At 34.4% G+C, this 23,764-nt stretch overlaps 1 protein-coding gene across 1 annotated transcript; it reads right to left on the bottom strand.

Annotated features, from left to right (window-relative positions):
* Nucleotides 1-19,287: 19,287 nt before the first annotated feature.
* On the bottom strand, nucleotides 19,288-20,580 carry LOC145557658 (zinc finger BED domain-containing protein DAYSLEEPER-like). The gene is made up of 4 exons (XM_081618833.1): nucleotides 20,440-20,580; nucleotides 20,042-20,097; nucleotides 19,362-19,960; nucleotides 19,288-19,296 (listed from the first exon to the last, which is right to left on the bottom strand). The coding sequence occupies exons 2-4, from the start codon at nucleotides 20,082-20,084 to the stop codon at nucleotides 19,288-19,290; spliced, it is 651 nt and encodes a 216-aa protein (XP_081474959.1). The 5' UTR covers nucleotides 20,085-20,097; nucleotides 20,440-20,580.
* Nucleotides 20,581-23,764: the final 3,184 nt, after the last annotated feature.

Raw genomic sequence — 23,764 nt, 5'->3', positions numbered from 1 at the left:
GTGCACGACTAAAAAAAAGTGAGTGAACACGATATGTGAATGATTAAGTGAGGTTATAGACACGTGTTTTGACCGTATAGCTAGACACGACACAAAACTGGACACAGCATTCGCACAAAAATCAAAAAAAGACTGACAGGACACTTTCCTGGGCACCGTGTCACGGTACAGATTGTCGTGACACGGTGCAGTCTACCGTCAGACGGCAGACAGCCCCGTGTCACGGCACTTTTCACCATGGCACGGCAGAAAATGTCGTGACACGGTGCGCAGTTCCAGGTCAATTTTGTGATTTTTCCAGATTTTAACCGATTTTAGGTCCGTACTAATTACCATGTGACAATAAAAACCCTCGGTCATGGGTTAAACAAAAGAGCAAACACATAAAGGTTAGCACCAAACAACCACATAGCATTTAGGCACAATGATGTAAAAAAAGTTCGCAACCTAGAGTCAAGATCTATGTTCAACTATTGGTCAAGCTTTGGGTGTCAAAAGGGTACCATGGTTAAGAGTTTGGACCCGTTAGCAAGGCAGCCTCCCTTGAGGGTGTATGCCAACGGGCGGCTCCGCGAGTTCGTGATGAAATCGAACTCGACTCCATGGTTTGGGTGGATTTAATAACTCGGATGAGCCCTTATTGCCATGAGCGTTTTTGGGTTGATAGAGCTTAAATCCCCTGGGGCTAAGACGTATGTAGAACACATACGTTTTTTCAGAAAAATTGAAGGAAGTCGACTGTGAGGAAAGAAAATAAACCACCGGACTGATTTTAGGACTGCCATGACACGGCAAAAATTCCCGTGTCACGGTACAGTGCACCGTCTGACATCAAGACAATTTCGGGCCATTTTCCGTCTAAATACATTTTTAACCCTAATTTCCTTCGGCTTTTTAAGTGCCGATTGATAATTTCGGGCCTTTTCTGACTTTTATTATTCGGGATAAAATAAGAAAATAATTAAATAAAAATAAATAAAATGTTTGAGCCAAAAATAAATAATAAAACAATAAAATAAAAAAGGTTTGGGCTTAAAATTAATTAATAAGTTTGGGCTGAAATTAAAACTATGCTTTTACCAAACATCAAGACAAATCCATGGACTGTTCAAAAATATGAATTTAATAAAATACGATTTTTTAAGCACTCTCGGGATTAAATACTAAACCCGACCAATAGTGGCGGTGAAAGGTTATTCATCATCGGGTTTGGTTTTGGGGAGACATTTTTAGGTGTCTACACCTAGCATGTCACTAAATATTAAAGATCAAAGCTTTAGCCCTAATATGATACTAACATGATATTAGGAAAGACAATACACTACTAAAATTCGGCTAAATTGCGACCGTTTTTCTACGACCGTCTAAAAACGGTCACAAAATATGAAATTTGTGATCGTTATTTATGCGGTCGCAATATTACGACTGCTTTGACAACAGTCGCAAATTCGCGACCGTTTTACGACTGTTTTTAGCCTTTTAGACGGTCCCTAGGATGTTTGAAAAATTGAAAATAATTCTAAAGTAAAATAAATCGTTTGCGACAGTCAAAGACGGTCATAAATGTCATAATCTGGGACCGGCAATGAGACGGTCATAAATAATCATAATCTGCGACCGGCAAAGACGGTCGTAAATATCATAATCTGCGACCGTCAAAGAGACGGTCGTAAATAGTCATAACTTGCGACCGGCAAAACAGTCGTAGAAGACCTTTTTTTTAATTAAAAAAATATGGTATAAAAGTATACCTTATTCACAAACCCTAATCTACTTCACACTCCCTCACACCGGTCACCCCTCCTCTTTCTTTTCTCTCTCCTGCTCTTTCTTTCTTACTTCTCTTTCTCATGCTCCTCCATTTCTTTATTCTCTATCCTTACTTCTTCTGTTTCCTTTCTTCTTCATCTTCTTCTGACTTCTCCATTTTCGTTCGCTTCTCACGCCCCTCCATTTTCGTTCGCTTCTCACGCCCCTCCATCTTCGTTCTCTTTTTCTTCATCATTCTTTTCAGAGCTGTAGTTTTGGTGTACGGATTTTCATCGACAAACAAATTATGGTGTTCGGATTTCTTCAATAAACGAGTTATGGTTTTCCATGGTCAAATTCGACCATAAAAATTCCAGATCTAGAGTTTTTATGGTCGAAATTGACCATATAAACCTAAAGAGGAAGAATTATTGGTAAAGATATGTTGTTTTTTCTGAAAATTTGGTTTGTTTTTGTTTATTCTCGATTATTGTGGTTTTATTTTTTTTTATTCGAATTATGTCCATGTTTATATTTCTACAAAATTTGTTATTTTTTTTTTTTCTGATTTTTGTTTTGAGTTTTTGTTCGAATTTCGTTTGATTTTGAGTTTTTGTTGATTTTATTCATATTTTGTTCAATTTTTCGTTGATATTATGTTTGATTTTCGTGAACTCTGTTCATAGTTTGTTTGCTTTTTCCATTATATATTTAATCAAATTTCGGTTGATTTTTTTTTCGATATTTGTTTGGAGTTTCTCTTGATTTTTGTGAACTCTGTTCATATTTAGTTCCAATCTTGTTGTTTTTTCTCGTTAATTTTAGTTTTGATTTATGTTAACCTTGTGGGTTTTTTTTTATTTTTTTTTTTAATAATATAATAATTCTGTGGTTATTTTGGTTAAGGGATTTTTTGTGTGGGCGGCAGTGGTGGGGATTGAGGTAGGCACGGTGGTAGGAGGTTTTATGGGGTGGCTTTTGTGGTGGGCTGGTGGCAGTCCGTGGTGGTTGGGTGAGATTTATGAAAGTGAAGGTGGTGTGTTCGGGGTGGCTGGTAGTGTTTTAGGGTGGGTAGTGGTGGTGGGGTTGGCTGTGAAGAACAGGTAGGGGGTGTTTTTTTTATAAAAAAAAAAAAAAAATTTAACGATGGCCATAAGCGGTCGCTAAAATCCAAATTGCGACCAGCACTAAAAACGTTCATAAATATAAAATCGGCGACCGTTTTCCAAATGGTCGTTGAAAATGTTTAACTGTTTTTACTATTTTCTACGACCGTCAGAGATGATCGCAATTTGGCCGAATTTTAGTAGTGAATAGGAAACATCATAGAAATCATAATTTATTTAAGGAACTGATTCTTTACCCTAAACATGATACTAAGAAAAGCATCCTAACATGATACTACGAAAAGCATCCTAACATAATACTAGGAATCAAAATAACAACCTAAGCATGATTTCTATATCGAAATATCAATAAAACAATTAAATTTACTTGGATGCCTCGTATCTCTTTCTAATAACAAAATACACACATTAGTAACTTCAAGGAAAAAAATAATAATCAAAAAATTAAATTAAATAATTGACAAAGAGATTTGGGACCAAACTCTCAGAAATATCAAACCTTTCACGTCTAGGGCGAAGGCAACTTCGAATTTGGCTAGGTGTGTCTAGTGCTAATGTATGAGGAATTTTGTTTGTAAAAGGCTAGGCTAGAAAGAGGCAGAGAGAGAGAGAAGAAATAGAGAATTCTTGTTATCCAAAAACGGAGATCCAGGGACCCTATTTATAATAAAATAGTCCAAAATTGATAAAACGAATTAGAGTTCGAAAAGGAAAAAAACACGCTTCTGTCGCCGATGACAGAGTCTGTCGTTTAGCGATGCAGAAGGTTTTCCACGCGTATTCAACGCGGAATATACTTTTGATAAAATCAAGTCGTAAAGTCCGTACGAAGGGTAAAATCGTAATTTCATTTAAAACGCTTCTTTTATTCCAAATAAAACTCATAAAACATAATTATCAATCATAATCCCATTAAGATAATAATGAAGATTCTAGAAGACTATAATCAATCCTAATTGCATTAAGAATGATAATTCATAATAGGCCCTCCTCTAGATCATTGGGCCGCATATAAGAACCAAATCGGGCCCAGTTTAGTATTTTGGCCATAACTTCATCATTATTCATCGGAATTGGGCTTATAATATATCGTTGGAAAGCTCTTTTCGAGCCTAATCCAACTACACCATTATTGGACTCTTGACATGGATCAAACTAAACTGGATTGGCTATTTTCATAAAACAGAGTAGGTTTTCGAAAACAGAAAGAGAGATTTTTAATAAAAACTAATCACAACATTAGACTTTCCACACTTTCACTTCATTTGATGATGATTCGACGCAAAAGGTATTCATCACTGGGTTGGTTTTGGGGAGACATATTTGGGTGTCCACACCACCGATAAAAATCGATGGAAGCCCCTCCAAAATTCAGCAATGGAGGCTAGGGTGTTAGAAAGAGAAGAGAGGAAAGAGAGGCTAGGGTCACTATGGGGGGAGGACAACTAAACACCACATCATTTGACCAAAAAAAAAAATTTAAAAATAATCGCAAAGATTGTTTTATAGTTAAAATTTTACAACTAAAAAATCCACAATATATAATTAGTCCTACAATTAAAAAAACAAAGATGAAAAAATTACATAAAGTTTAATATTAAATGATAATTGCATCCTTTGAGTCTTCATATTTTGAAAACGATAAATGATTTCTTCATCGTAAACTTGTAGGAACAAATCCTTCTCAATAAAAGTGACCAAACAATCATTCATAAGTTGATCACCCATGCTATTTCGCAGCTTACTTTTGACATATGTCATTGCGGAAAACACTCTTTCAACACTCGTCGAGCAACGGGAAGAATCAACATAAACTTGATAAGCAAATATACAAAAGGATATGTCTTATCCTTTTTGGTACTAATAAGCATCATGAAACGAGAGTTAAGATATCGCAAGTTTAGAAACCTTTCATCATTGTGCATATTTTCCATGAATATATCAAGTTGACCTGGCCTTCAAGTGTCATCAAATCAAAACTTGAAAATTCTTTGGGATAAAAAGAGGCAAGTTTGAGTACCTTTTCTTTGTCAAAAGTTGAAAAGTTATCTTTAGGATTTAAGCAGGCCTTATAAGTAAGTAACTCCATGCTTCTCTAATTGAATTGATTATCAAGTTCTTGAAGAAGCAAATTAATTACCCCCAAAAATATTTCAACTCGAAAATGAAGATGATAGTTTGTTGCTTTTTCGAAAAACCGTCGTGATCTTCCTTGAGGGACATAAAGAACATCCATATTGGGAACATCAATGTCTAGTTTAGTGCAAAATGAAGTAACCTTGTTTTAGAGAGTCTCACACCCTTGTTCCCTCATTTTTTGCAATACACTTTTTGTGAAAGTAACTAGTTTCATGACATTTACAATATCTTGCTCCTTTCTTTGTAAAGCAATACACAAATCATTAGTGTAACTAAAAATAGTCAACATCAAGTAAGCCACAAAAATAAAATCAAATGACTCTAATTGTCCTAGAACAATTTGAGCTTTGAACTTATCTTCTGATGCACCATGCTTCCCTATGTGAACAAGTACCTTGGTGCAAAAATGTAATGGTCAATGTCGCATACTTGTATGAAGTCTATTCGCAAAATTTGGTAGGTCACATCTCATAGTGAATAACATAAAATTTAAAATAAAAAAAAAAAAGTAAAAAAAAACACAACTTAACATGCACTCTTTTCCTAGCTTCATATTTGAAAGATCCTTTTGTTTTTGGTATTTTATACCCGGCCAAGTGGCCCAATCAGAGTCTTCCACGTGTCACTGGAAGGGGCGCCACCTTGGACCTTCTAGATGGTGACACGTGTCAGGCACATACCACCCTTGATTTGGGGTGTTTAATTTGATGATCCAAAGTGGACCAATAGGAGAGAAACGCGTGTCTCCCTAAGAGACGCCCAAATGGCCTCTTGGGATGAGCGACATGTGTCACTCAGATATTTCCTCTAAAATGGCGGCCTTCAAAGGCCCAAACTTTGAGGCGCCGCAAAACGGCGTGCCCTAATCCCTAGGTCATCAAACCCTCGGGAGGGCACACTTTCCCAAAAGACCCTATAAATAGGGACAATTTCCTCATTTATGGGGGCACGAGACGTAGCATCAACATTTATTACAGAGATGTCGTTCTCAAGAATCAGACAGCACAATACCCGAGCTTGGAATCCGAGCAGATAACTTTACTTCCGCACGTTTTACTCCGAATATTTTACTAACTTAATCTTCGGAGGCGGACCACCGACCATCTGGTGGTCTGTTTGTTTTGCAGGTACAGGCGATCTTGTGAATCCAGTCTTGAGCTGTAACTCTCCCAGGGGACACAAAAAACCCTGAAACACCTTTCTCACAAAATGGGAATAAAATGTTCATTCAGACAAATTACCATGAATTTAAGTTTTGATTTTTTTGCGCTAATGTTCTAATTCAATTACCATGAATTTAAGTCATTTACACATAAGAAAAAAAATATAATCTTGTGGGTACTTTTTGGAATCATCTTAATAAATGAAAAAATTATTAATACTTCCTCCGTGTTTTAATAAGTGTTACACTTCCTTTTTTTGGCAAAAAGTCATATTAAAATATTATATCTATCTCCTCTCATAGTCACACCAAAACCCACTACTATTTTTATTATATATTTTCTAACATCCATTATTTTTCAATAAATTATTAATCCCACTATCTTTCTTTTAAAAATTTTTAATACTTCAACTACCCAACTTACCTCTTAAATTATTTAATTCAATTAAATTTCCTAAAACTATGTGCCGGTTAAACTATAATACTTATTAAAACATGGAAGGAGTATTCAATTGTTATAAAATTTATTTATTACTATAGGAATTGATAATACTTGTATTATTGGTCAAAGTTATGCATCGGCATACTTGCACGTGATCAAGATTTCCTTGAAAAAAAGTGGAAGAAGTATAAATTACTCCGTATTAGATACCATAAACTTATCTAAATAAATACTCCTTCCGTTTTAAAATACTTGCTCCACTTTTCTTTTCCGGCCGTTTTTAAATACTGGCTCCATTTCCTTATTTGGAAAGCTTTTACCATATTTAATTAATTTCTCCCAACAAGTGGACCCAACAATATTAATTCCATTTTCTCTCTCTTTCAATTTTCTCTACTACTTTTGGCTTTTTACAATTTTTTATTTTTCCAGCAACTCTACAACCTCTGTATTTTATTACTTTCTCCAATTTCTCCTAAAACTACGTAAATGGAGAAATGGAGCAAGTATTTAAAAACGGATAGAGTACTCAATTGCGGCGTCACCTTTGATCATCCTTTGTCTGCTATAATATAATGTGGAAGGAGTATAAATTATTACATACTATAAACTTATCTAAATAAATACTCAATTGAGCTGTCAACTCTGATTATACCTGTTTGCTATGCGGATGATTGTCTTCTATTCTGTAAAACTACTACTACGTTCTTTGTAATATTTTAGCTAAGTTTGCTTCTCTCTCTGATCAGCTTATTAACTACCATACATCTTCTATTGTTATCTCTAAATATGTTTCAAATAGTAATAAAGCTAATTTGGCTATTTTTTTTTTATATGACTCCCAAGTCCGATCTTGCCGATGTTTAGGTTTTTTTTTTTAATCTCGCATTTTAACAAAGATAATTTCTAGCATCTTATCTTGAAATGATCAAAAATTAAATTCTTGTTTCTGTTACGTCTTCTTTTGGGTAAAATTCACTGAATATTTTTTTTTGGAAACAGACTCCAAGTAAAAAATAATAAAATAATAATAATAAAAAAAAAAAAAGTCTCCCAATTATTGCTTAGAATACTACTTGTCAACCAAAGAGTCAAGGTGGCCTAGGTTTACATAAAACAGATGCTATATTATAGAGGCCTTCCAAAGGGAGGTTAGTTATGTATGAGTAAATGCATAACAAGGGGCATGGGGTCATTTTATGTAAATGCATTTCTGAATTTAGAGTAGTACCATTGGGTGATCAATTGTATCACTAGATGATTAAATGGTACCATTGAACATTTCAGTGGTACTATTTATGTATGTAGTAGTATTATATATTCTTTCAGTGGTACTCACTGCGTGTAGAAATAGTATCATTATGATAGAAATAGTATCACTACATAGTCAATGGTACTATCTAAGCTTTCAACGGTACATTTACAAAATGGCCCCACTTACCCATCTCTCTCCTCCTTTCTCTCACCCCCATGTGCTTTTTAATATTTTAGTGTCCTCCCTCACTACTTCCTCCTATATTATATGCCTTTTTAACTTAGGATGGAAAATCACAACTCACCCTCTAATTTATGGGTTCAATAAATTACACCGAAAGACCTTTGTAGCTTCCACATACAAAATTATCAATCTAAGCTTATGCATTCTTGGATTTGGAAAAAAATTCCAAATTTGTCCTTTATTGATTAAGAACCTCCAATAGAACTATAGAAGATTGGTAATAGTTCTTCTATTCTTTTGTACGTTGATATTTGGTGTGCTGATACTAATATCATTGCCCTTTTAAATTTGGATCTAGATCATAATCGAAAAATTGTAAATGATCTCAACTTTTGTTCGTTTGCTCGAAAAGATCCCAACTTTAAATTATTTTTTAAATGCAAAACTTTAGGGGTTTTTGCTCAAAATGGACCAACCGGTCACCTAACTTGTTATATCAAGTCAAAAAACACGTGGCATTACATGATTGGTTGAAATTATCAAGTCAAAATGATTGGCTACTGGCGGAGTCGTCGATCTTCCCTAACGTCGGTGCCATCTCCCTGAACTTCCCCATCCCTCACATCGGTTCTTCCCTCCTCCTCCCCCTAAATCACTAACCTCCACCACATAAAAATACTTGAAATTTTTTTTTATAAAAAAAAAAAAATCCCCGCCAAAATGGTGAACCCTGTTATGGTATGTCTAAAAATTATATTAGGAATCCCCTTTCTTTCTTCCCATAATTATGATGAACCCTGTTATGGTATGTCTAAGGATGGTCAATTTATTGTTACATGAACCAGGCCACTTGGATGGCGTACAATTTTATTTCATTTTCAACTAGGTGGGAAAGCCGCTGAATATGGACTTAGACATTATTCCACCCAAAAATAAAATCATTTTATGGCAAATCCTTCTGAATAGTCTCCCTACTAGAAAAACGTTAGTCTGATCTCTTGAAATATTAATATCATCCCTTCTTGTTGTGTGTTTTGTAATATATGCATTCTATATCTCCACATCACTTATTGCTACTCTGTCTTTTCTCCTTAAATCTTTGGTCATCTACATACTCAGGAAGTTCTAATCCCATCTTCTACCACAATCTCATATATCTTTCGGTCTCTTTAGATTTCTTATCCCTGCTCTCTCCTTACGATTTCCATCCTTTATTGGTGCATCTAGAAAAGTCGTAATAGTCTTATTTTTAAATATACTACAGCCTATAATATTAACAATATCTATATATGTACCTTTTCTCTATTTCAAGATTGGGAGGCTCGTTCTATTTTTGATGATTTGATATCTACTTTTCAACCATTAAGTCTACTACTACTACCACCCAGTCCCAGCCCCCACCCCCCCCCCCCCCCCTCCCCCATGCTATTATATCTTGGTCCTTTCCCCTAGTGGGCTAGTGTAGACTCAATTTTGATGGTTCAACCCTTCTTAATTCAACAATCTTTGGTGTTGCTATGAGGGACCATTATTTAGGGAATCATATTGCTAGTCGTACTTGTAATTTAGGCTCTTCTCCAGTTTTTCTTGCAAAAGCCACTGCCTTCAATTTGTAATGTTCTCTTCCTAGCCAGAGAATTTAACATCACCTACATTTTTATTGAAGGTGATAACTTAATAGTTATCAATATTTTGCAGGGTCACTATACTATAACTTCCCGTGGAGGCTCCAGCTGTTGATAAATGTTGTCAAGAGCATTTTGGATTCTTTCTCAGCGTTCAAATCCTTACATATCTACCGTGAAAGAAATCAAGCGGTAGATTATGTTGCTTCTCTTATTCTACTCCACCGCACCAAGATATTGATCCTTTTATAGATTATTTTTTTTTATTTTTTTTTTTCATTTCTAGACAAATCAAGGCACGGTCTTACGAGAAGACGTTTCATTCTACTCTATGTATATAAATTCCAAAAAAAATCTAAATGTGTACTTCTTTTTTAATGAATCATTTGAGATTTCACAATTGTCAAGGCACAACTTTGACCATCAATAATTTTAATAAGATATTATTATAAATTATTTTGTTGAAGAAAATGTATTATGAAAGTAGTATTGTGACAAATCCAACAATATATTACATGTTCATATTATAAATTTATAATAATAAAAAAAATAAGTTAATGTTAACATATAAATAGTGTATAATCTCAATTGGTGCATTAAAAAAAACCTAAAAAAAAAACGAGTATATTTTACATAAAATTTTAGAAAAATTGGTTTTAATAATCCTTACTTTTACTGATTTTCTTTAAATAATCCCAACTTTTGATTATTTTAGAATAATCTCAACTTATATATGCATTTTCCTAAAACAATCCAATGTGTTATTTTTATTACATTTGTTGATCCCTTTTGGGACTATTACCTATAAAAAAAATTAAAAAAAAAAAGTTTGGATTATTATAAGAAGGTATCTATATAAGTTCGGATTATTCTAGAATAATCAAAAGTTCATATTATCTAAAGAAAATCATAAAGTTTGGATTATTAAAATCAATTTTTCCAAATCGAAAAGGAAAATTCTATTTGCCTATCCTATCCTCCTCTCTTATAGGGTTTCTACAAAATCTTGGTCGTTTAAGCCGGAAATAGTCTAATTTCTTCGGAAAATTAGTTTTTTTTTTATTTTATTTTTTTTTAATTTTTTTTTTTTAAGTTTCAATAAATCTACACAAGTAGTGTAGATATTCGTTCGTCTCTCTGTGGTGGATTGTCTCTTTATGTTGTAGTCATCAGTTTTTGTTTGTTTATGTTTAAGGTTTGTTTATGTGTTAGGGTTAATAAAAAAGATAATTATCTTTTGCTCTATTGTCAGTTGATTGGTAAAGATTTGTTCGGGATCGCAATGATTGTCATGTTTTCAAATGCGTTCAAGCGAATCAGATGAAAATCATCCTTACAGCTACAACAAATCGGTAGATTGTCTCTCCGAAAAGACTATATATTCTCGTGATGTGTGCGAGAGATGTATAACAGTGCAAGATCTTTTCAACGATCGTATATTTGACGAAGGAAACTCTAATTTAATTCAATTTTTTGTATTTGATAAATTTAGATTTCATTTGTAGATGCCGGATGACTTTTTATTAATAAATTGATTTGTTTCAAAAAAAAAAAAAAAACCAAAATATTATATTTTAAAAATACATGGAGTAAAATTGATATCAACAAAACATGATTCTTTTTACCCAATTTCTGTAAAAAAAAAATTGAGAATATTATTACCAAGCTGTAGTGGACTCCTAAGTGTAAGAAGATTGCAAACTATTTAAACTGTATTCATAAGTTTATTTTGGCACATATAGGAAAGATCGATAAATGAGTAATTATCAAATTAATTATGAGATGAAAACTGCATGAAATACAGATAAGGAAGATAGTGTTGAGGTTTTTGGATTATTCATTAGTATCTCTTTTGTTGGGCTGAATTTAACCACAATCTATGTTAGTGGGTGTACATAGTATCATGTGGGTCTGGAACCAGTATCATGGGATATTCAGGTGGGCGGAGCCATGATGCCTAGAGAGTGGGGTAGTAGTGTCATCCAATTTGTTTAACTCCGTTTGACTTGTTAGGCTTTTCTATGCTTGGAAACTGGCCAATGATGTGGCATTTTCTTAACCCAATTATTGAAGGACTTCACTTTGTTTTTAAGGGTATAGTATTTGAGATATAATTGTATTTTATTAAAGAAAAAATTATCTTTTGTACATCAATTTTGTGAAAAAACAACCTTATAAAAAAATTAGTGTAAGAAACTACCTTATAAAAACTAAATGTTGTAAATTGCTATTATGTGCTTGGTTTAACAATTAAAGGGAAAGGTAAAGAGGGGTTATAACTTGAGAGGATATGGAAAAATTGGGTGGGAAAAGGAGAAAAAATTATTGAAAATAGGTCATTAGACATTCCTAATTTAATGCAATAATCCGTCAAAAGATAACTTCTTACATTAAATGTTTTATAAGGTAGTTTCTTACAACACCTAGAGTTTATAACGTAATTTCTTACCACATATTTCTAATAAGATAGTTTATCACAAAAAAAAATGAAGTATAAGGTAGTTTTTCTCCAAAAAATCCTTTATCAAATTGTAAATTTTATAATAGGGTGTCCTAGTAACTTTTGAAGTAAATTTAAATTTGACTTAAGTTAAGGAGTTTGAGTAGGGTATCTTAAATTTAGTAACTTTGGTTAAATTTAGTTCCTAAATTATAGCTTGAACAGGTGGAACTGCGGAAGTGGGACATTTTTTTTTTTTTTTTCACAAAGAGAACTAAAAAAACAAAACTAAAAAACATCAAAAAGTAACTCCCTACGCCTGGCAGCAGTAGCAAGAGAGTGTGCCTTCCCTACCAAGGACCGCGAAACCTTCTGAATAAGACAAGTATCAAGGAAAAAAAAAGTCTCCAAAGATCCTGTAAAACCCAAGTTACCGAGATATCTGCTGACCCCAACACTGAAAATAACTGAAGAATCCTAGCACAATCAGTGTGCAAGCGAATCCGAGTAAATCCCCGTTGTCTAGCATGCTGGAGACCAAATAAACAGGCCAACAGTTCAGAGTGAAGGGCAGAAGAGGCCATACAAGCACGAGCACCACCTCCTAGAACCTGGGAAGTCAAAGTCTCCAAAAAGCACCAACCTGTGCCAGCATTAGAGCTTCCCTGCTCCCAAGCACCGTCAAAAACCAATAAGATATCAAGACTTGCGCAAGGATCACCACGAAGAACAAGGCTTGTAGGAGCAGAAGAAAACCCAGGGGGACTACTAGCCTGCAAAACATTTAAATTCCGAGCCTTCTTACTCCTATCACATCACTCAAGAGCTAAATCCATAATAGAATGCGGCGAACAAACTGCCGATCGAAACCGAACATCATTACGAGTTAACCAAATGGCCCAACAAACCCCAAAGAAATAATCAAGGGTACCCCAATTCTTGGACGTAGCATAGTGAGAAATAACCTCAGAGAACCAAACCTGGAGTTTGAGTTATTGTGAGATCTAGGGTAATTTTGTAAGATATTGTTTTTTTTTTTTATAAATTTTTTAAAGTGATTTGAGTATTTATAAATTATATTTTTAAAGGCCTTTTTATTTTAATAAAATTTGTACAGGGTTAAAGAATTTTAGATATTAAGTTTTATAAAAGTAAATTTATTTTGTATTAAATGTTTATAAATTATTTTGACTCGTTCAAATAAGCATACATAATTAACTTTTACATACTATAATTGGATCTATCCCATACCATGCATTCAAATAAACCTATTTTTTTACTTAGACCTGTAGGGGGTCAAATATTGTAAAGTCCAAACTTATTCTCCATATACTACTCTATAAATATCCCTTTTGACCCAAAATTGCCATAAAAGAATTCAAAAGTCAGATTTTTAAATTCTCCTTTTTACTTCTTCAATTTACAGTTATTGTAACAACTACAATTTTAAAAAGTTTCACAAATATTGCAACTTTTTCCTATTTGTACATGTGTTTTTGTCTTTGTCTCTCCTCATTGGTTTTTGTCTTTGTCTCTCCTCATCACTGAGTTCTTGTCTTTCTTTCTCTCTATCTATCTCCTGTTCCCAAAATCTGTCTTCCCTCTCCATGTTGCAATTTTAGAGGAAAGGAGGAAGTATTATTCTTTATTCTTTTCCTTTTTATATTTTGGAAATAAAGGGTAATAGCAATTAGGGATAAAGCCTAATTCAATAAAGGTATGATATTTTCAAATCAAACAAGAAGAAAAGCAACGATTAGAAATCAATTTGATTCGTTCAAACTAATTCACAATTTTCAATTTTTTTTTTATACTCAAAAACATAATTATATTGATAAAAATAATCCTATTTAATATAATAAAATAGTATAAATGGTTTGACCTGATTTGTTTTGTTTATAAACGGTCCAAACACGTCATGCAAACTCAATTTAACAATTTTAAATCTTATAGTTTTCCATTTCACAAATATTACAACTCGTAGACTTTTACGCTTGATAACGCACAACTTTGATCATTAATACATTCAATCTCTTAATTAATAAAATTTAAAAAATATTAATGTTTATAAAGTGTAAGTCGAAATGAAACCAACAAGATTTCAATTAAACTAGCTAATATGATCTTAAATAAATATGAATTACAATAGATAGTCAAATGACAACTCTTAATTGTACTTATAAAATCTAATCTCATATATATATATATATATATATAAAGTATTCATTTTTCTGGAGCATTCGGCGTGCCACATAGGTAAAGGTATATTTTTGACCAATTAAAAATTAGATTTATATTTTATTTTAGAATTAAAAAATTCACTAGCCACCTAAGCAAAAGTGACAAATGAGATTAAAGAATTTTTCCATGTTAAAAATAAGATTATTGATTTATTATGATCTAAATAATTAAAAAAAAAATTATCTTTTTTTTAAGAGATAAATTTTTCTTTAGATATTAATTTTTTTTTCAGATCTTTTTTGGTGCAGCAGGCCACACCGTGTGGCCTGCTGCAAAGTCAGTAAAAATTAACAGATTCTGACGCGCGCAAAATGGGGTTATTGTTCACGCGCATAACGGGGTTACTGGTTTTGTCAGGGTTACTTGTATTTTTCAGGAGTTACTTGTATTTTTTTTAGGGGTTACTTGTATTTTTTTTTCAGGAGTTACTTTTATTTTTTTTTTCAGGGCCGGGGTTACTTGTATTTTTTTTTAGGGTTACTGGTTTTGTCAGGGTTACTTGTATTTTTCAGGAGTTACTTGTATTTTTTTTTTCAAGAGTTACTTGTATTTTTTTAGGGGTTACTTGTATTTTTTTTCAGGAGTTACTTGTATTTTTTTTTTTCAGGGCCGGGGTTACTTGTAATTTTTTTAGGGTTAATTGTATGGATTAGTTATTGAAGGGTTACTTGTATTTTTTTTTTTTTAGGAGTTACTTATATTTTTTTTTTCAAGGGTATTTTTTTTAAAGGGTTACTTGTACGGGTTAATTCAAAGGTTACTTGTATGATTTACTTATTCAAGGGTTACTTATATGAGTGACTTCAAAGGTTACTTGTATGAATTACTTATTCAATGGTTACTTGTTACTTATTCAAGGGTTGCTTGTAGGCCCCATACCAAACCAGTAACACCCTACAAGTAACCCCCGACCAAAACCAGTAACACCTTACAAGTAACCCCCGACCAAAACGAGTAACACCCTACAAGTAACCCCCGACCAAAACCAGTAACACCCTACAAGTAACCCCTGACCAAACCAGTAACACCCTACAAGTAACCCTTGACCAAAACCAGTAACACCCTACAAGTAACCCCTGACCAAACCAGTAACACCCTACAAGTAACCTAACCCCTGACCAAAACCAGTAACGCCCTACAAGTAACCCTTGACCAAAACCAGTAACACCCTACAAGTAACCCCTGACCAAACCAGTAACACCCTACATGTCCCCTGACCAAACCAGTAACGTAAACACCTTACAAGTAACCCCTGACCAAACTAATAACACCCTACAATTTTTGACGTAGAATGTTCGATATGAGATTCCACGAAGAAAAGGAGCTCAAATTTCAATTCTTTGGTTCTCATCGATTTCACTACTTCAAATGTTGTTAATGATCTTAAGGATAATTAATCACAATTTTTCACAACAATTTGACACCAAATATTTACAATTTCGGGTTTTAATTGTAGCAATTTAGCAAAGAGGAGAGAGAAAATGGATAGAGTAGAGATATGGTTGTTGGTGATGTGTGGTTTGGCTTGAAGAAGAAGCTAAGAAAAGAGGAGAGAGAAAATGGGCGGAGTAGAGATATGGTTGTTGGTGATATGTGAGTTGGCTTGGAGAAGAAGCTAAGAAAAAAAGGAGGGAAAAGAGTTGTGGTATTAAAAAAAAAAAAAAAAAAAAAAATGTGGCTGGCCACTCCGTGTGGCCAGCCACATACAAAAATTTGTGTTTTTTTTTTTTAAAATCGCTTGCTCATCATTTATCCCATTAAAAGATTAAATACTGCAATAACAAAATAATCATATTAAACGTTATCTTATTTAATGATAAATTCTATTACCACTTTAAATTCATCAATTTATCTATCCTATATAAAGAATGCAATGAACGGTAATCAAGTCAGTCATACATAGAGCTGTCAAAAGCTGACCCGACCCGAAATACCGACCCTAACCCGACCCTAACCCTAACCCGTCTGAACCCGAAAAAAATGGCGACCCGAACCCGACCTAACCCGACCTGAAACCAACCCTAGACCCGAGTTGACCCGAGCATTTGAGACCCGAACCCGACCATGACCCGACCTAGAGAGGACCCGACCCGAATATGACCCGTAAATTATTGACCTGAACCGAACCCGACTCAGACCCGATAATGACCCAAACCCGATTTAACCCGTCAAAACCCGAATTCAACCCGACCTGTTACTAACCCGACCCGAGGTCAACCCGACCCGTTCCTAACCCGACCCGAATTTAAACCCGACCCAAACTCAACCCGACTTGTTATTGACCCGACCCAAATTCAACCCGACTTGGAGTACTCTGCAAGAATATATTATGTGGGATCTTACATTAACAGGTGATGAAATTTCACTAAGATAATATTGTAGTATATGATACAAGTAAGCCTTGTATAAGAAGGCTCCATAAAACAGAGAACTGGTGGAGAAAAATACAGCTATGCTAATGAAATTCTTTTAATACAAATGGCAAATTAAGAGGATCATAGGAAAAGCTAGCAAAACCAAGACATGGAATGAAAGCATCTCCATAACAATCTCAATATATATAATTACGTGGCTGAAAAAGTGAAAAGCAAGCAAACAAACAAAATTCGACCTAAATTAATTTTATCACTAATAATGCTTTGCACAAGAGGCCTAGTAATAATCATGTCATAAAACATCAACAAATTGGAATTATTTCCATCTAATTTGCTCCATTGCACATAGGGGTCCAGAAGGCATTTCATTCTCATCAACATATGACAAAGCTGGTCTCTCAGAACTTACCCAATCCAATCCCAATAGATTCCTTAAATCATAGTTTTCCCTACATTAAAATTCTATTTATGATCTAAAAAAGAACTTATCAGCAAAATCTGCTTTAAAAGTAAGGCACAACTTATCACATAATCACAACACAAGCAAAAGGATACAATCAATCCAGTAAACTTAAGGAGATACCAACCTGTTGAGTATTAGGATCAATGTCAAAGACTTTAGTAGGACTGCTTTCAATCAGTCCAGTAAACTTGAGCATCTGTATTCACCTTAATGGTGTCTGCAGCAGGGGGATCTAGTCATTTTGTATGCCAACAGGGATAGGAGCACTTTATTATACTACAGAAAAATATCCAACAATATCCAATAATATACTACAGAAAAAAAAAATCAACCAAAATAGGCCATGATGTATTAGAAGAAGCACTTTATTATAGAAAGAGTGATAGCAATTACAATTATTTTAGACCACCAAAATGATAGCAGCAGTACATCATCACCAAAACAAGGTGGTTACAATTAAAGTAGAATACAAACTAAGTAAAGAGTTTAAACTATCATGCTAAAATGACAGTAAGGCTCAGGCAGGCAGCAGGCAGCAAGCAGCATGGTTGAATTTATTTGAGGTTTTAAACTAGTGAGCCCATGAGGGTGAGTGACATCCACCTACAAAAAAATAAGCAAAGAACAGTGTTATAAAGATTCAAAAACATTACATTCATTTTTAAAAAATCAAATACAACTTACAAATCTGGTTATGCAGAAAAATCATCCACGTCCTCATTCTCCACCTCAACCCCATCTTTCTCCAATTCAGCATAACCATACAGCCAATTTCGAGTTGTTATCAAAGCTTCGACATGTTTGTGTAAGAGTGAACTCCTCCATCTGTTTAAAATTCTGCCACCCATGCTAAAAGAAGATTCGGAAGCAACCGTAGTAATAGGAATAGCAAGAATATCTTTAGCTATGTGAGCAAGACTTGGGAAAGCTGTTGATTGCTCCTTCCAATAACCCAGAATATCGAATTCCTCATCAGCATTACAAGGTTTTAAAGGCAATTCTAAGTATAATTCTAATTCAGATTTACCCATGTCACTACTAGCAATATCAGCAACGAAATTCTGAAATCGCAAAAAAAAAAAAAAAAAAAAAAAAAAAAAAAAAAAAAGAGAAAAAAGAGAAAAAAAAGAAAAAATCAGAACAGAATAACCCAGAAAAGTGATTAACATATATATAGAATAATGATAAACTTTGTTGTTATCTTACCTCATAAACTCTACTACTCTTGCGTGGACGATATGAATCTGAATTTGAACTATCTTGGGAAGAAAAAGTAGGAAGAGGCTCCTTGTAATGGTTAAACAATTGAACAAATTCATAATACACCTCTTGAACTTTTGTTTCAACCATGTGAGCTTCATACAAATCCTTGAAAAGATGTCTCAAAAATTTCAACTTAAACCGAGGATCAAGAATTGCAGCAAAAGATAATAGCACAGAGTAATCGGACCAATATTTATCAAACTTGGAACGCATAAGATCTGCCATTTCTTTGAGTTTTGGATCATCCCCTTTGGAAGCAGCCACTAATAGCGACTCAATTCTACAAATGTTGGCAATATAAAGATTGGAAGTGGGATATTCAGAACCGGAAAACAAATTAGTAATGTCATAAAAGGGTTCAAGAAAATCACACATTTTCTCTACTGTTTCCCATTCATGAGGAGTAAGCGCCAAGTGGCTCTCTATCCTATTGAACATTTTCAGTGCCGGTGCAAGATCAAGAGCTCGACGAAGCATTAAGAACGTAGAATTCCATCTAGTAGGAACATCCATCCACAGCTTTACACCTGTAGCTAACTTACAACTAGTAACACACCGCTCAAACTTATTTAGTCTAGTTTCTGAAGAATCAATAAACTTCACATTCTCCCGAACTTTCGCAACAGATTCATCAATGACTTTCAAACCTTCTTTGACAATTAAATTTAAAATATGGGCAGAGCATCTAACATGAAAATATTTGCCATCAACAGGTAATTTAGCCATTGCATCCAATTCAATTTGGAGTTTCCCAACCATAGAATCCATATTACTTGCATTGTCAATAGTCATACTACAAACATTTCTTTCAATACCCCAATCTTTAATCAAACTAAAAACCAGATTATAAATTTCATGACCAGTATGGGGAGGTGGAAAATGCCTAAAGTTCAGTACCTTAGATTGTAATTTCCAGTCATTATCCACAAAATGGGCCGTAAGAGACAAATAACCACGAGTAGTACAAGATGTCCATACATCACAGGTTAAAGAAACTTTACTTGATAAGGCCTTAAGCGTATTACGAACATATTGCTTTAACACATCATGCTCTTTCATGCACCATTTCAATATTGTGTTTCTAGAAATAGTTCTAACCTTGGGATTCAAATATGTATGCAATTCCCTAAACCCCTCATGTTCAACAATACTTAAAGAATAACCATGCTTCAATATAGCTCTAGCAAGTAACTTACAGTATTTTTTTTGGTCAAATGGAGATGCAGGAGACTCATTAGACTTATCTGAGTCTTTATATTCTTGGCACTTATCAAGGTGTCTCTTTAGATTAGACGTACCATTCGAACCAGCAAGTTTCTGGATTAATCTTTTGCAAAACTTGCATGCAGCATGTTCACCATTAACTTCAAAATTCTGCCAAATAGGAGATCGCTTTCCTTCAATTGGAGATATTGATTGATGGGGTTCAGGCGTATGTGTAGCATTTCCAACACTCATACATGTAATTGATGCTTGCTCAAGCTCAATGTCCCTTGCTACACCAAACAATCAGGCAAAGATTAGGAGTAAGATCAATAAAAAATGCGTCATTTATAATTAATTAGAATGTACTATACCTCTTTCAGCTGCGTAGTCTAATTCAAACATTTCTCCTGTCATGATTTTTTGATTCCTTTAACAATAAAAAAAACAAAAAACAAAAAAAAAACGCATATTAATATGATTTACATCAAAGGGTAATATATAATCATCTGCGAGAAACAACCACAAGCAACCAAATTGTAAAAATCAACTTCAAATTGTATCAAAAAAATGTATACAGACAACCCAATTAAATATCTAAAAATTATTCAACATTAATCTATGAAGATTAAATTTAAAATGTTAAAATTAACTTCAATTTATAAACATTAAACCGGTTAATTAAGCAAAAAAATATGTAAAACCAATTAGCCAATTATAATGATTAGATCCGAAAATTTAAATAGCTAATATAATTGTATAAATCGATTACCAGGAATTTGGAGTGATTTCTCCTTGTTGAAGACAAAAGGCGACAATGAGAGGTAGTAGAGTAGGCGACCCAGCAGAGGCGCAATTCGATCTGTGGTTTTCCACATTCTGAATCTTTGAAGAGTACGACTTATAGGCATAGGAAAATCACTGAATCTTAGTATATTAAGGAAGGTTGCACTCTAATGGCGAGATTGACGAAAATTTTCCCCATGAAATCTCTATTGTGATTGATTTTATTTTTCCTAATTATCTTCAACTTCCTATATGAGCAATAGGACATGAGGTGATAGAGTATTAGAATAGAGCTGTGAGTGTAAACTGTCAATGTATTTTAAACGAATATGAGGCTAAATGTATTTTTTTTGTTTTTTTTCTTAATTTATCTTCAAAATATACTTCCATATAACTACGTGTATAAATTATAATCCTTTTATTGATCCTATTTTTCAAATTTTAATATTCACTTGTTTATTTTAATATTTGTAAAATAATGCAATTTGATTTGGAGCTATAAAAAAAATTTATTGACTTGAACCGAACCCGACTCGAACCCGAGAATGACCCGACTTGATTATAACCCGCAAATTATTGACTTGAACCGAACCCGACTCGAACCCGACAATGACCCGACCTTATTATAACCCGTAATTTATTAACTTGAACCGAACCCGACTCAAACCCGAACAAGACCCTAACTCATTTAAACCCGTAAAAACCCGAATGTAACCCGACCTGTTATTGACCCGACCCAAATGTAACCCGACTTGTTATTGACCCGACCTAAACCCGACCCAAACCCGATAAGATGTATGACCCGACGTGACCCGACTCAAGCATGACCCAACCCGAACCCGACCCGCATAGGTCCCGACATTAACCCGTATTGACCCGACCCGAGATGACCCGACCAACACAAACCCGACTCAAACCCGACCCATTTACCCGAATTGACAGCTCTAGTCATACATGTTAATTTTTCAAGGGGCGGGATTAAGTATGCAATTATCAATGGACACAATAAGCAATTGATTTACAAAGGATGGTTGAATGTCATTCATCGTTTTCATTGAAGTAAACTTTTCATAGTTTATTTTCTTTCTATTTTTTCTTCAAGAATGGGTTTGTTTTGTTGTTTAAACAAAAAATTTATAAAATATGTAGTGTTTATATATATGTGTAAATTTTAATTGTATAAGATTAGAAAAAAATTAGTAGTACTTTGTATTAATTTTTAGGAAAAATTAGAAAAAATAATCCCAACTTTCATCAATTTTGGTACAATAATCCCAACTTTGGATTATTCTGGAATAATCCGAACTTTAGGGGGTCTTCATTTTCTTCAGTCCCAAACCGGTCAACGTGAGTCAACAACCTTTAATAAGAGGTCACTATGACACATGTCAGCTTGTCATTGGTCCAAAAAAAAAAATTAAAAAAAAAAAATTAAAAATTAGAAAAAAAAAAAAAAAATTCCCCCCCAAACCACCAGTTCCCCACCTAAACCACCCCCTCCCCACCCTTTCCTCCAGCCCCCACCCCCGAAAATACCCTCACCCAGCCAGAAAACTCCCCCCACCCCCCGACCACCACTCCCCACCCTCCCCCTCCCTTCCCCCACCCACGAAACCCTCCCCACCCCTCCCTTCCCCCACCCCGTAAAACCCCCTCCCCTCCTTTCCCTCACCTCGTAAAAACTCCCCCCTCCCCTTCCCCCACCCTCGAAAACGGCCGAAAACGGCCGGAAATTAAGCCCCTTGCCGTTTTCGGCCGTTTTCGAAGGTGGGGGAAGGGGAGGGGGGAGTTTTTACGGGGTGGGGGAAGGGAGGGTGTTTACGGGGTGGGGGAAAGGGAGGGGGAGGGGTTTTTCGTGGGTGGGGGAAGGGAGGGGGAGGTGTTTCGGCTGGGGTGGGGGGTGTTTTCGGGGTGGGGGAGGTTTTCCGGCTGGGGTGGGGTGTTTTCGGGGTGGGGGCTTGGGAGGGGCTGGTGGGAGGGGGTGGTTTGGGTGGCGGTTAAGGAGGAAGGGGTGGGTTTTATGTTTTTTTTTTTTATTTTAATTTTTAAAGTTTTTTTTTTTAATTTTGGACAAATCATGTGCTGACACGTGGCTTTTAAAAAAATAAATAAATAACCATCTCAACAGGTAACCGGTCATTAGGACCGAAGAAAATGAAGACCCCCCAAAGTTCGGATTATTCCAGAATAATCCAAAGTTGGGATTATTGTACCAAAATTGATGAAAGTTGGGATTATTTTTTCTAATTTTTATTATTACGTTTGAATATTAAATAAATGTTAAATTTAAATATTGATAGAGACTCGGCATGCATTGCACGAGCTTAATTACTTATATATGAGATTTAAGAATAGTGATTGAGAATTTAAATTATTAAAAAAAAGTTATATTCAGCTTATCTAGGTATTCAATAAATATAATGTAGAAACTATTTGTTAAAGCTTATAGGTTTTGATGATGATGGACTTAACCTTAAAGCAAACTTCGAACTAATAAAAGGTTTTTTTAAGTGTATGACTAGAACAGGTTAAGTGGACCTTGAAGGTGGAAGAGTAATCCTATCTAAGAAGACATGAAGAGATAATTTAGAAAAGTTAAACAAGATAGAAGAAGAGTTCCCTAATAGGAACTTAGTTCTCCAACAAGAACTATCTAAGTTCCCTAATAGAAACTTGAAGACAGCAAGTTAAGGAGTTAACTTGGTCTGCATTTAAGACAGAAAGATATGGAGGAACTTGGCCTGCGAAGTTCTAGTTTCAAACCGGAGTACAAGTGACAGCAGGAACTTGGTCCTAGAATGCGTGAAGCTCAAGTAATCGATGTTTACAGAATATTGACGCAGCAAATTTATCTAGTTAAGATTTTGTCTTTTAGATTTTCTGTAAATATGATAAGTGTGTTAACGCGTGAAATCTAATAGAGGCATCACAAAGATCTTGGCAAATTTATCTAATAGGAAAGTTTAAAAAAGATAAGTATTTAAGAAAAAGATTTTATAAAAAGATTTGCTTCTTAAAACCAAATTATCAAAAGATATTATTCTGATGAAAATTTACTTTAATAAGTTTTCCAAAAAGATTTTCTTTAAAAAGATTTACATAAAATCATGGATTGAGTTTTTATTAAATTACCATGTTTTTTTTTATCTTTTTGAAAACCCTACTTGCTATATGAACTAGCCTTATTGTAGTCGTCGTTCGAAGTGCGCCTACATAAAGCATGTTGTGAATATGCTTGACACTCATCGGAAGTGGGAATTGACATATAAGATTAGGGACAAGGAAAGTAGGGAGCCGCCAACAAGTTTTTA

The sequence above is a fragment of the Chenopodium album genome, chromosome 9 (genome assembly GCF_948465745.1).
Source record: "Chenopodium album chromosome 9, dcCheAlbu1.1, whole genome shotgun sequence".
NCBI lineage: Eukaryota > Viridiplantae > Streptophyta > Magnoliopsida > Caryophyllales > Amaranthaceae > Chenopodium > Chenopodium album.
The sequence above is the reverse complement of the archived record's forward strand: the minus strand, read 5'-3'. Positions and strand labels throughout refer to the sequence as shown.